The sequence below is a fragment of the Notolepis coatsorum genome (assembly GCF_963971535.1).
Source record: "Notolepis coatsorum genome assembly, chromosome: 19".
NCBI classification, from domain to species: domain Eukaryota; kingdom Metazoa; phylum Chordata; class Actinopteri; order Aulopiformes; family Paralepididae; genus Notolepis; species Notolepis coatsorum.
Window position 1 is genome coordinate 79,329,755 of NC_140183.1, and position 14,672 is coordinate 79,344,426.

General features: G+C 48.0%; 1 protein-coding gene across 2 annotated transcripts; it reads right to left on the reverse strand.

Annotated features, from left to right (window-relative positions):
* Window positions 1-2,787: 2,787 nt before the first annotated feature.
* LOC311245832 (uncharacterized protein) lies at window positions 2,788-12,273 on the reverse strand. Of its 2 annotated transcripts, none has more exons than XM_084335834.1 (6): window positions 9,172-12,273; window positions 8,275-8,470; window positions 7,978-8,076; window positions 7,497-7,749; window positions 5,929-6,045; window positions 2,788-4,655 (listed from the first exon to the last, which is right to left on the reverse strand). In XM_084335834.1, the coding sequence occupies exons 1-6, from the start codon at window positions 11,910-11,912 to the stop codon at window positions 4,492-4,494; spliced, it is 3,570 nt and encodes a 1,189-aa protein (XP_084191960.1). In that variant the 5' UTR covers window positions 11,913-12,273; the 3' UTR covers window positions 2,788-4,491. The 2 variants fall into 2 exon arrangements, with proteins under 2 accessions (XP_084191960.1, XP_084191961.1); XM_084335835.1 differs by having other exon boundaries at window positions 7,490-7,749.
* Between the last annotated feature and the right edge of the window lie 2,399 nt (window positions 12,274-14,672).

The window sequence follows — 14,672 nt, forward strand, 5'->3', positions numbered from 1 at the left end:
AAACACACCTCTTCACCAAGGCTTTTCCCCATTAGTTAGTTTAGATTAGGTTCATTATCCCTTACCTGCCCTCATCCCCCTTTTTTCCCTACTTCCCTAGCCCTATTTTTTTGTTGTGATTGTGAAGAGACCTTGGGTTTCATGAAAGGCGCTATAGAACTTGTATCTATTATTATTATTATATTCATAAGCTACATCACCGATGACTATGTGGAAGAGTATAGAGCCCTGGTGGAGAGCTTTGTGGGGTGGAGCGACAGCAACCACCTCCAACTCAAAACCAAGGAGCTGGTGGTGGACTTCCGGAGGGGCAAGAAGAGACCCCCCCCCGATTCCCATCACCATCCGAGGGGATGAGGTGGGGGTGGTGGAGTCATATAAGTTCCTTGGGGTACACCTGAACAATAAACTGGACTGGTCAGACAACACAGAGGCCCTCTACAGGAAGGGACAGAGCAGGCTGTTCTTGCTGAGGAGACTCAGGTCCTTCAATGTTTGCAATAGACTGCTGCAGTCATTCTACCAGTCTGTAGTGGCCAGCATCCTCTTCTATGCTGTGGCATGCTGGGGGGGCTACATCAATTCGAGGGACACCAACAAACTGAACAAGCTGGTGAGGAAGGCTAGCTCCGTGGTGGGAGTCGAGCTGGTCAGACTAGAGGTGGTGGCAGAGAGGGGGATGAGAAGGAAGCTGGCTGCTATCCTGGAGAATCACTCCCACCCCTCTACGATGAGCTAGTCAAGATGAGAAGCACGTTCAGTCACAGACTCATACCCCCCCGACACTCAACTAACCACCTCGGCCAGTCCTTCATACCAGCGGCCATCAGGCTCCACAACAGTGGGCAGGGACTGCTGCCAGACATCCAACGACTAGGAACCTAGTAGCTGACTCCCGCCTAAAAGGACAATATACTTACCTTATACGTACCGCACCTTATGTGAATACTGTATACTTCATCATATATTTAGCATTTAGCATGTTTAGACTATAGATTAGATTTAGATTATTCGATTATATATTGCATATATTTAGCATTTAGGTTTTTTTAGATTATATATTAGATTAGATTTATATTGTAACTATATTTATTGTAGGGCAAATATAACTGGAGCCCCCCAGGGAACAGTTTTGGCGCCCTTCCTCTTTGTTCTTTATACTGCGGACTGCAGACATAGCGAGGCCATGTGCCATATGCAAAGATTTTCTGACGATACTGCTCTGATCGGTCTCATCAACAAAGGCGATGACCGGGTCTATAAAAAGGAGATTGACTCATTTGTCCACTGGTGCGATGCCAACTTCTTGGAATTAAACATAGAAAAAACCAAGGAGTTGGTCATCAACTTCAGTAGGAAGAAGGTGAATGTCTCTCCTGTCATCATTAGGGGGCAGGAGGTTGAAATAGTCCAGTCCTATAGATACCTTGGCGTTCACCTGGACGGTAAGCTGGACTGGAAGCAGAACACAGATTCTGTGTTCAAAAAAGCCCAGTCTCTCCTCTTTCATCTGAGAAAACTTTGTTCTTTCGACATCAGCAGGTCACTTCTCTATGTATTCTACCAAGGTATCCTGGCTAGTGTCCTGTTTAATGCTGTTCTCTGCTGGGGGGGCATCATCACTGTTTCGGACAAAAAACGTATAAATAAAATCATTAAAAAGGCTGGCTCAGTTATTGGCCTTCCTCCTGATTCCCTGGAGATCACCATAGCCAAGCGAACCAGGACTAAACTGAACACCATTTTATCTTTTGTAGGCCACCCACTGTTTAGTATTTTCGATGCTCTGCGAAGCTCATTACAGATTAATAAGTAATAGATTGTTGATGCCTCAATGCTCTACTGAGCGATTGAGAAGGTCCTTTGTTCCTGCTGCGGTAGAAAGAAATTACGAACACCGATAGCACTGTGTTAAGAGGCTCTCCTATTGTGTTGTGTATCCTGTAGTGTATTGTATCTAGGGATGGGTACCGAATTCGGTACTTTTGAGGTACCGAACCGAAACACGTCGGTACTACCGAGTATCGAATCAAGTGAGAAACCGAAAAAAGAATAACATTTTTTTTTTTTTTTTTTACTTTTTTCTTTTCATGTCAACAACGTTCACACGCACAATATATGCTTACCTAGGATTTGACTTGATTCAACAACAAAGCAGTCGGAGCAATGACAAGCCGAAAACTGTCGAAATTGTAGTTATTTGAAGTTTTGATTTTTTTTTACGACTGAGGTAGGTAAATTCAATTTCTTGAGACTAAAGTACCGAAAAAAGGTACCGTTGGGTACCGGTATCGATTCACAGGTACCGGTACCGGTACCGGTATCGGTTCAAATGTGAAAGGTACCCATCTCTAATTGTATCATGTAACTGTTTCTTTCATGTTTGTATATGTGTATTCGCTCTGGTGGCAAACCATGTTTCCTCTCGGGGATTAAGAAATAAACCATACCATACCATACCCTCATCTCGCACGTTGTTGCCCATATGTGCATGTCCAGAGTTAATTATATTGTATATTGTTTACACTGCCTTTTTATTCTATTTTTATTTGTACTTCTCCACTGTACTATAATTCTGTGACCTGTACCTGTATGTCTTCTACTACCTGTACTGCCCCCCCCCCCCCCCCCCCATGCTGCTATGATGCCTGAATTTCCCCAAGGGGATCAATAAAGGAATATCTTATCTTATCTTATATAGACAAGGGAAACAAATGACATTTTCTAATGTTATATCGACCCCTGCTGGATACATATTGTAGTGTATTTCAAATAAGAGGCATTCAGTTAAAAGTTAGGATTTATTAAAAAGCAACATGAACTCAACATGAACTCTGTATATGTCTGTATATTAGCTTTGTATTCACAATATATTACAACAAATTAAAATATATATAAAAGGTTCTGTACGGTTTGCACATACAGATACCATAATTATTGGTTTTTAACTGGCAAAACAATTAATTGTTGTAGATGTTACCCTTCAAAGTAAGTCCTTGTAAGTGCTTTTTTATTTGTATTCATGGGTGTAAGTGATCCATCCCAGCCATTGAGGTAGAGGTAGAGGTAGTCCTTAGAAACAGTAGGCCAAACTCAAAACATTTAACCCAGAACCAGAAAACATAGAGGCATTTAACCCAGAACCAGAACACATAGAGGCATTTAACGCGGATTCAGAATACATAAGAGGCATTTAACCCAGAATCAGAAAATATCCAGACATTGAACCCAGAATCAGAAAACATCCAGACATTGAACCCTGAATCAGAAAACATAAGAAGCATTTAACCCAGAATCAGAAAATATCCAGACATTGAACCCAGAATCAGAAAACATCCAGACATTGAACCCTGAATCAGAAAACATCCAGACATTGAACCCTGAATCAGAAAACATACAGGCATTTAAACCAGAATCAGAAAACATCCAGACATTGAACCCAGAATCAGAAAACATCCAGGCATTTAACCCAGAATCAGAAAACATACAGGCATTGAACCCAGAATCAGAAAACATCCAGGCATTTAACCCAGAATCAGAAAACATACAGGCATTTAACCCAGAATCAGAAGACATCCAGGCATTTAACCCAGAATCAGAAAACATACAGGCATTTAACCCAGAATCAGAAGACATCCAGGCATTAAACCCAGAATCAGAAAACATACAGGCATTTAACCCAGAATCAGAAGACATCCAGGCATTTAACCCAGAATCAGAAAACATCCAGGCATTTAACCCAGAATCAGAAAACATCCAGGCATTTAACCCAGAATCAGAAAACATCCAGGCATTTAACCCAGAATCAGAAAACATACAGGCATTTAACCCAGAATCAGAAAACATACAGGCATTTAACCCGGAAACCAGGGCCTCTCGTTCCAATAGTTCTCAACCTTTTTCCTGTCAAGGACCCCAAATGGATACACATTTCTGTGTATCAATGATAAACAATTCTGGACCCTTTTTGTCTCAGGGACCCCTATCTATGAAGATGTTGGTTGTTATGACTAAAGTCCAGAATTCCATGGCTGTCTATACTGTAATTGAGGAGAAAACAGCAGAGAGTTGAAACCTGTGACCAGAATCAGTCGTTCTTATACATTCCCTCATTGGGCTTGAACTTCTACTGAATGAAATGGTGAAATTAAACAATTCCCCATATTGAGAACCGCTCATTTACTAGTTGCAGCATAGTCTCTGAGATCTTCTGAGGTATTTTCTCCTCCAGTGCTTTGTTATTGTGATCCATGAGGATAATGTCCTTGAGGTGCTTGAATGGCACATGGCCCACATTAGCTCCAACTAACACATGTCAATGCTTTAACACGAGCAGTGATGATATAATATTCTCTCAGGGCAGTAAACTTGATTAGTAAAATTCCTTCTTCTCATGTACTTCCAGGTCCCATGGATACTTAAAAAAAAATCACGGGGTCCATCGTTGTCTGAGCCCACGCCGTGGCCAGCAAGGGTACCTGGATGTTCCCCCTACGGCTCCAGCGGTTTGAGCGGGCGGTGTAGTACCACGTTCACGGGCCCAGCGGGCAGTCTCCTTATCAGAGTCCAGGCCTCCAGCCGTCGCATCCCAACCATGCTCACACCTTCAATCTCCAGCACCTCGTCCCCAGGAAGCACCTCGCTCACTGGGCCTCCTGAGAGGGACAGACAGCCAGGGAGTGGAATGAAAGCCTGCCCTACAGTATACTAATATATACCTATACCTATACTAATATACTAGTATAGTATACTATACCATACTATATATCCTATACCTTTCATAGGGATACTAGTATAGTGTGGTATAGTATACTATACATCTTATACCTTTATAGGGATACTAGTATAGTATACTATACCATTCTATATATTCTATACCTTTTATAGGGATATTAGTAATACTATACCATACTGTATACACTGTAAGAAAAAAAGCTGCAAGAAAACGGTAAATGTCTGGCATCAATGGTTGCCAAATACTTAGTGTCAAATTACAGTAAAATCAAATACATTTACAGATTACAACTTTTATTTAAAGGTTAATATTTTGATAAAATGTAATTTACTGTATTTTTATGGCATTTGCACTTAAAGTAGAAAAACAAAAGTAATCTGTAAAATAATACAGTGAATTTCCCGTGAAAAAAACAGTGTACAAACATCATATCCCTTTTATATGGATACTAGTGTAGTGTGGTATAGTATACTATACATCCTATAGGGATACTAGTATAGTATACTATACATTGTGTACCTTTTATAGGGATACTATGGTATAGTATTATACTACTAGTATCCCTATACTTAAGGTATAGAACGGGTAGTCTATAACTCTATAAGGGATACTATAAAATGTGACCATCTCAGCAATAGCAAGCCCACATAACCTGCTTCCCATCACAAATACTGTTTCCTTTCCTGCGGGTTTGGAAATGTGCAATGGACAGGATTAACCAGTCTGATGGCAAGTTCAGAAAATCCAGACACGATACACCACGAAAGCACAAAGCAGCTTATTGGAACACCTGTCTATGGCTGCAATAGGTGCATTGTATTGCCAGAACGGAACCTAGTGCACTTTCACAATAGTTTTTCAAAGTGATAGGTCAACGAAGAAACAATCTTTTTGTTTCTTTAATGACCGGTTAGACGCTGCATTACGATGAAAGCTATCCTAGGAATTCTCTTGCAGCCGACCGCCGGTTCCTCTTGAACAACATGGAATGCAGCACAATGACAGAGAACATGTTTGAAACCCACGCATCTCTGCGGTGCCGTAAAAGGTCGACTCTATCCTCTCTGTGAAAACAAACAGCTTTTTACGAGCGAGGAGTGTGCAGACTCCTGTTTATTTATCATGTGTTCATGCATGTCTGGCTGGATGTGCGTTTGCTTCTTCTTCTTCAGCGGGTAACTTTATTCTCTTACCTTGAAAGATCTTCTGTATGCTGAGTGGTCTGTCCCCCAGGTTGGAGCCGACGCCTCCCTCCAGACTGAAGCCCAGGTCCCTGCTGCGCTTCTCCAGCCTCAAACACACACGCTGGCCTGAGCGGAGAGCACATAGACCTTTTAGAACTCCACGTGAACATTCTAAATAGGCACAAGTTTGTTTCCTGTTGCAGTGTTTGCTAATGCAATAGCTGACGTGAAATATACTGTTCCCCTAGCAACGGAAGTCCCCTGAAAAGGTCTATAGATAGAGACGCGCGTACATCAATCTACATCCATATGTACAGTAATACAGTACATTCAAAATACATAACAAGTGTGCTAGTGCTTTATAGGTGCTTGGAAGGGGGTTCAGTGGATTTTGATTAGGAATCTGGTGGATTTGCAGTTTGGTCAACTGTGTGATGAAGGAAGCACCAACCAACCAACTAACCAACCAACCCATCAACTAACCAACCAACTAACCAACCAACCCATCAACTAACCAACCAATTAACCAACAAACCACCCAACCAACTAACCCACCAACTAACCAACCAACCAACCACCCAACCAACCAACCAACCAACCAACCCACCAACTAACCAACCAACTAATCAACCAACCAACTAACCACCCAACCAACCAACTAACCAACCAACTCACCAACTAATCAACCAACTAACCAACCACCCAACCAACTAACCCACCAACTAACCAGCCAACCCACCAACTAACCAACCAACCAACCAACCCACCAACTAACCAACCAACCCACCAACTAACCAACCAACCCACCAACTAACCAACCACCCAACCAACCAATTAACCAACCAACCAACCACCCAACCAACTAACCCACCAATTAACCAACCAACCAACCACCCAACCAACTAACCCACCAACTAACCAACCAACCAACCACCCAACAAACTAACTAACCAACCAACCAACCAACCAACCAACCAACCAACCAACCAACCAACCAACCAACCAACCAACCCACCAACTAACCAACCAACCAACTAACCACCCAACCAACCAACCAACCAACCAACCAACCAACCAACCAACCAACCAACCAACCAACCAACCAACTCACCAACTAATCAACCAACTAACCAACCACCCAACCAACTAACCCACCAACTAACCAACCAACCCACCAACCAACCAACCAACCAACCAACCAACCAACCAACCAACCAACCAACCAACCAACCAACCAACCAACCAACCCACCAACTAACCAACCAACCCACCAACTAACCAACCACCCAACCAACCAACTAACCAACCAACCAACCAACCAACCAACCAACCAACCAACCAACCAACCAACCCACCAACTAACCAACCAACCCACCAACTAACCAACCACCCAACCAACCAACTAACCAACCAACCAACCAACCAACCAACCAACCAACCAACCAACCAACCAACCAACTAACCAACCCACCAATCGACCCCCCAACCTACAGAGTGTAGTTGTTACAGGTCTTTTGGTGCATCTAATCTATCTCTGCTGCCTGGTGTAGAGTTCTAACAGAGCCATGACCTCTCACCTGACCCCGTGGACTGGGTCTGTGTTTGCTCCTGAGTGTTTGCCGCCCCACCTCCTCCTTTAGAGGGGATACCGACGCCTCCTCTCCTCAGGACCACGACTCCCATCCCGCGAGTCCTTGCCCTCCTCACGGTCCTCAGGGCCTCCCAGTGGGCGCAGCCGCACAGCGCCGTGCCGTTGATCGACAGGACCCGGTCGCCTTCCCTGATGGAGCCCTCCTGGGCAGCTACTCCGAATGGGAACACTTTGTGGACCTAGGGAGGGCGGAGGGCAGACGAGGGAGTGAGGGGGCTGATAAAAAGGCATTCATGGCCATTCAACAGAAACACGTGTGCTTTGCTTCTTGGTGCCTGGGTCAAAAGAACGCACACACAAACGGAGAGAACGGAGCGGTTATTGAGGTGCTGCCCTTAAGTGCATAATAAGGAGAATGATCAATATGGTTATAAGGAATGACTAGTCTCTCTCTCTCTCTCTCTCACAGTGATTGGCTTGTTCTGGTCCACTCCTCCTGCCATCGTGAAGCCCAGCCCTACTCCAACCTCCTTGTGGAGTACCACCACCTGCACGTCTTCATGGTTCTAGGAAGGAGAGAGAGAGCGAGAGTGTTTGAGAGAGAGAGATAGAGAGACAGAGAGAGAGAAAGAGAGAGAGAGAGAGACAGAGAGACAGAGAGGGAGATGTCTCAGTTAGATCAGAGGGGTGCTCTCAATACTCCTCTCTTGAAACAGCCAAGAATCTCCAGTGACTGAGCGGCAGGGGTGGCGTAGTGCTGGTACCTGCAGAGTGTTTTCCCCGAGGCCCCTGACGTCCTCCAGGAGCCGTTCGAGCTCCTCGCTGGCCAGCACAGACACACAGGACAGTGCCGACGACACGTCTGAGCTCAGGGAGGCCGACCGCCGGCCGGACGACCACTCGTCACTGTCAGTCTCCGACTCGTACTCAACACCGCCAAAGTTACACAGGTCTGCCAGACTGGAGGGGGGGGGGGGGGAGGAAGAGGAGAGGAGAGGAGAGTGGAATGGGATAGGCAGAGAGATGTTATTACGTAGTATGACAGATAATCAGAAATGTCGAGCTCTAATATACGCAACAAAAATATTTCAGTCTAACGACTCCTTTACTGAATTATGTAATTTAATTGAGAATTCATCTCAACGGTTTTATTTTTGGTATTGAGGCTCTGTTTCTTATCATTCCCTCCGTGCTATGTGTAATTAAAAAAGCCGTCCAAATATGAGCGCGGGGAGTGATACATTGTAGAATTCCCCATAAGGAAACCATAGAGAACAGAGCCCACATGTGGTTACAGGGGTGGTGATGGTGGAGGAGCCATAAACATGCTGGGCAAGCAGCAGCAGCTGCCGCAAACAAGAAGCACGTCTGCTGCTGCAGGACGAGACAGTGAGCTCAGCCATTTATTAAATAGATGCCCTATTAGATGATGTTGAGCCGTATGACAGCCGACATAACCCCTGACTTGGTGGGGAAGCACCACTCCAGTTGCGTGCCTGAACTAGTTTTGCACGCTTGTTTCATAAATGAATAATCTTCCTCTATATGTAATTTCTCCTATGCATTTTGTTTTATTGAAGTTAACATATTATATTGCCTCTTTTCTGTTGTGGTTGCACTTAATGTCGCCAATATGATGCTGTTCATGATTAGCTACCCACCTGAGACAGAAGCTCCTGCGATCCGATTGGCTCATGTTGCTGGTGATGGTCACCGAGGATCCCCCAGAGTCAGAGTCATAGTTGGAATCATCATCTTTCTCCGTGCCTTCGTCGTCATCCTCGCCACAGTTCCAGCCCTCGATCGTCTGGTTCAAGTTGGCCACCCAAGCGTCCAGGTTCTCATCCCGCCTCCCACCCTTCAGACGGGGGACGGGGACGAGATCTGGGAGGTGGCCATGAGAGGACGAGGTGAGGGGTGAGGGGAGATGCGGGGGGGAGGTGTTTGTATCAGCTGGAAGCGTACGTGTGGAGACTGGGGACTCTACTGTGTCTCTACTGTCAGTCGTAGCTGTATTTCCAGGCAGCGGTTCTGAAAGAAAGGGGGAGTTGTAGGGGGTGTTTGTTGGAGTCTTGTCCTCGTCGCTAACAGGTGAGGGCATCGCTGCGGGGGGCTTGTTCTGCACCTCTGGTCGCGCCGGGGTATGTAGCGAACCATTAGAGTGGTTATTGGAGTTAGAATATAAAGAGGATGGAGTATCGTTGGTTTGGGTATCTCTCTTGCTTGGACTCTCTGGGCTTGTGACTTTAGATAAATCTGTCTCGTCTATGTAAAGGTCTTTATGAGTCGGTCTTCTAGCTCCTCCCTCGAGAGGGATTTGTAGTTTATCCTTGAGTCTGGAATATTTCCCAACGTCTGGGTCAGGGCTATTAGCACCACCACTCCTCTCCTGTTTGCCTTCCACCTCCACCCCATCACTGCCTCTCCTCTTCCTGCTCCCCAGTCCCAACACCACCTCGTCTACTGACGCAGACTTCACGATGATCGACCCTCTCTGCACCCCCTGGTCCTGCTCGAGCACCTCGATCCTAAACACGGTCAGAGCTCTGCCCGCCGACGCGCTCTTCTTCACTCCTTCTCCCGTCCCTTTCACGTCCTCCCCTGTCCTCCTATTCTCTTCCTCTCTCAGTCCCTCCCACCTCTCTCTCAGCCCGCCCAGCGACCTGTCGGACCCGCTCTTCCTCACCCCCTCTCTGGCCCTGCTGAGCTTGCTCGGTACCGAGAAGGCCCGCCTGAACGGGGCCGTCGCCGCCGAGGAGCCCTGGGCCGCCAGGGCCTCGTACTGGTGGATCTTATTCCTCACGCTGGCTGCGGACGGAACGACCAGCTTGTCGGGACATCTCTTCCTCTCTGTGGCTTTTGAGCCCATCTTCCGCTCGCCGGACTCAAATATATCATCTGCGATGCAACTTGTCTCTGTTGTGTTTTCTCCTCCCTTCTTTTCTTCTTTTCCTCCTTTGACGTCACTCCCTTTCTCCATTTCCCGCTCTCTAATCCTCTCCACCTTCAGTGCCAAGCTTCCCGTCCCCTCTTTCTCCTTCTCGCTAATTTCGTCCACCCCGCCTACTCCCTCCCTGTCGTTTGCCATCTGCTTCCCGTCCCCTCCGCCGCCCGCCGGCTGTGTGTGTGCGGCGGCGATGGTTCCCTCGGCCCTAGCGGCTCTGATCCGAGCGGCCACGGTGAACTTACTCCGGCCTCTATCCAGAGACATGGTGCCCGCCTCCAACACGCCTCTACCCCCGCACTTGGCCTCCCCGTCACCCGGACGCCTGCCCTGGGTCGGTCCCTGCCACTGTGCCCCTGTGGCTTTCTCCCTGGTCCCGCCCGGAGCCATAGGCGCCGAGAGGACAGAACCTGCCTGTCGCTGAGCTGAGCTGTCTGCGTCTGCCTGAGCCGTGCAGGTGGTCGTCTGACTACCTTGCGGACCGTTATTTTCCCCTTTAGATAAATGTCTGGGGAAGGATCCGGCCACCCCTCTCCACTGGCTGAGAGGCGAGGAGGAGGGGAAGGAGGAGGTGGACAGAGAGGAAGAGTCTGAAGTTGACCTTCGACGGTCCGCCCCTGCTTCTCGCCCCACCCCTTCAGACGGAGGCCAGTCTCCTGCTGGGACAGAGTGGCGCTTGGCTTTGGGGGAATCCTCGGCTGACCCGGTCGACCCGTAGAGCTTTTCTATCCGCTCCCAGATGCTTTGACCTGCTTTGGACCCAACGGAGCTGGCTGTCTCCCTGAGCCCAGAGCTTGCCTGGGGCCTCAGCCTGGAGGGGAGGGACTGTGCCCCACTAGTTCTCTCCAGCACCTGGGTGACGTGATGAAGTCCTGGCCCCGCCTGCCCCGTTGGAGATCTATCCCGTGGGCTCCTCTCTCCGCCCACAGTGCCCGTGCCTGTTGAGTTGTAGGCTTTGAACCTAGACATCACATTGCGCTCAGTACCCTCTGCTCTGCTTCTGTCTCTTGCACCTGCCCTTTCCAAACGCTCGTCCTGTTTCATGGCGGTATCTCCTAGGTTGCCCGAGAACGCCAGCACCCCGGTCCTGGTGCACCGGCCTCCTCTGCAGTCCAGACTGTTACTCCTGTCAGACCTCCTCCATTCTGCCCTGAACTGGACAGGCATTTGGGGGTCAGGTGTTCCTTTGCCCTCACTCCGAGTCTCAGTCTTGACTTCATCATCTTTGCTGTCCTCCTTATTTGTGTCGGTCTGTCTCGGTGCCTCCTCCCCGCCTCGTCTCCCTCTGACCTCCTCTGCGTTGGCTTCCTCTCCTCCCTCCTCCTCCTTCTCTGACAGTGCTTTGGATCTCCTCATGCCCAGTCTGCGGGTGATGGCTGAGTGGACAGTGAAGCGTGCTCCTGTGTCCTCCCTACTGTACTCACTCATCGGGGAAGGAGGAAGCAGCGGTACGTCCATTGTCTCAGAGAGGAAAGGGTGAATTTAGGGATTCAGAGCAATTGTCTCTTTAGATTCCACTCAAAGCAATTAGCATGGGTGCAGATGTCCCTGGTAGGGCTCAGCCCCAGAACCCAGCCCCAGAACCCATCCCCGGAACCAACCCCAGGTCAGACACCAGAGCAGCCCAACTACAGTCCTCTGGTGTTTGGACTTGGAAACACATTCGCACAGGCACGTACTGGTACAGTATATATCCACAAGCTTGACATTCCACTGATGCGGCTGTTGATGCTTCCTCTTTTTCCCGCTCTAAAATGAACTGATTATTCTCAATATTCTCTTTTTTCCCCTCCCTCCAGTCCTCTCTCTTCTCTCTCTGGGTCAGGGTTGGGGGGGTCAGGGTTGGGAGGTGTGTGGCATGGTGGGGGGGGGGGGGGGGGGGGGGGGGGGTCGTCCTCAGCTGCTGTCGCGTAGTTCCCCCACGGCCAGCGGCGGCATCGATCCCGACAAGAGCTTCAGTCGCCTGCCAAGCATAAGAATACACAAAAATGATGAAGTTCCATCCACAGAATTCCCGAGAATGGCCCGGATTGTTGTGATATGTGGATTGTGGTCTCTACGGTGGTGAGAGAGGCTGTTCCGAACGGTCAAACTGAATCACAGAGCGGTGGAAGAGAGAGGAGAGAGAGAGAGAGAGAGAGAGAGAGAGAGAGAGAGAGAGAGAGAGAGAGAGAGAGAGAGAGAGAGAGAGAGAGAGAGAGAGAGAGAGGCAGCGGAGAACGGCTGGAAAGGCTGAAAGTGAGAAATTAATGGAAAAAAGGAGTAGGAATAAAAATAGGGATCAAGTGAGGGGTGGTGGGGGATCAGAACAAGATAAGAGGAAACAGAAGAGTGAGAGCGGGAAGTAACTAGAGACTCTAACTTTACTCCACACTCAACAGGCTCTCTCTCTCTCTCTGTCTCTCTGTCTCTCTGTCTCTCTGTCTCTCTGTCTCTCTGTCTCTCTCTCTCTCTCTGTCTCTCTGTCTCTCTCTGTCTCTCTCTGTCTCTCTCTCTCTCTCTCTCTCTCTCTCTCTCTCTCTCTGTCAGAGTTACCTCATCGGTGACATGGCCCTGCCGTGCCTCCTTCCTAACATTCCCCTCATACTGACTCAATGAAACCATTCACAGAAAAGGCAGGACCCTAACAACACACACACACACACACACACTCTCTAGAACAAACACGTGCCACATAACGTCTGTTTACACAAGAACAGTACTGTAGTAGGCTACCTTGTCAGCCCCGGCTGAAAGCAACATCTAAAACAGGAAAAACTCACCAAGCGGCAATCCTCCTCCCAGGAGAAACAATGTATTACAGTGACTAGAATGGACTGCGCTCGTCACACAGACACGCTGGCCAGCAGTTGCAAACAGAGAGAGAGAGAGAGAGAGAGAGAGAGAGCGCACAATTGACTCAAAGTGGCTAACAAAAGGATTCCCTTTAAACATGATCAGATACTGTAACGTGGTCAGAGAGAGAGCGTAACGAAGTGGATTTACATACACAGCTCAAGGCTCCGCTCTAGATGGACAAAGAGATACCAGAGAATAGCGATGATGATGCACGGCCCCCTCCTGGGATAACGCCTGTCACAGAGATTCGGTTGGACTTTAATCTGATACAATTAGCGGCAAACACAAAAGTAATGGCCATTACCGGTGGTAAGCCAGCGACAGGTTGCCTTTGATCATCTCAGTCCCCCTCAGATACGATCAGTGGGATAAGACTATAGTGTCACTGTAGACTATAGAGAGCGTATAGATGGCACTGCTGTGAGCACGCCTGACCTCAGACAAAACGAAGCAGTGGAAATGATGAAGCAGTCATATCATCAGCACAATGCATGCCTTCCACCCGGCCTGTGTGACATTGTGCGTCTATGTGAGTTTTTTTTTCTCTTTGCTGTGTTTGCCCATGCAGGCGAGTATGAGTGTCGGTTTACAGAAACACCTGCTCAGCTAGGTCACAAAGCCTCCCACCTGGGTAACCGTTGGCAACAAGGCCCCCGTTTACTTACAACCTCAAAATGAAAACAGATGCACAAATAAAGACACAAATGCACACAGAGACGCACACACACACAAGACACAGGCGGGTGGACAGGAAGACAGACAGACAGACAGACAGGCGGACACACACACACACACACACACACACACACACACACCCTACCTTCGGGATATGTTGGGAATGAGAGTTGTGATCTTGCTCAGAGCCAAGCTGTTGTGATGTGTTGTTAAGAGGAAGCACAGCCCCACGACCTCAGCGCTCTCTCTCTCTCTCTCTCTCTCTCTCTCTCTCTCTCTCTCTCTCTCTCTCTCTCTCTCTCTCTCTCTCTCCCCCCCTCTCTCCCCTCTCTCCTCTTTCCATCAACTTTGCATGATGGATTCTGTACAATGACACAAACCTGCCCCACTGGTTTACTCTCTTGTTTCTCCCTCCCTCCCTCCCTCTCTCACTCCTTCTCAGTCTCTCTCTCCTCCCCCTCCCATTGTTGCTCTCGTCCCTCTTAGGGTGGCATTCCTGACAAGCTCACCTTTTGACCACACGATATATGCCATACTCCCACACGCACACGCACACACACACACACACACACACACACACACATGAACACATGAACACACACGCACAACAAAACAAACATATCAAAATCCATCTCTGTCTACTTTGTGTGACATCACTACATCGTAGCCCCAAGGGAGAAGGGATAAAGTTCAGCTAAGTGAAAC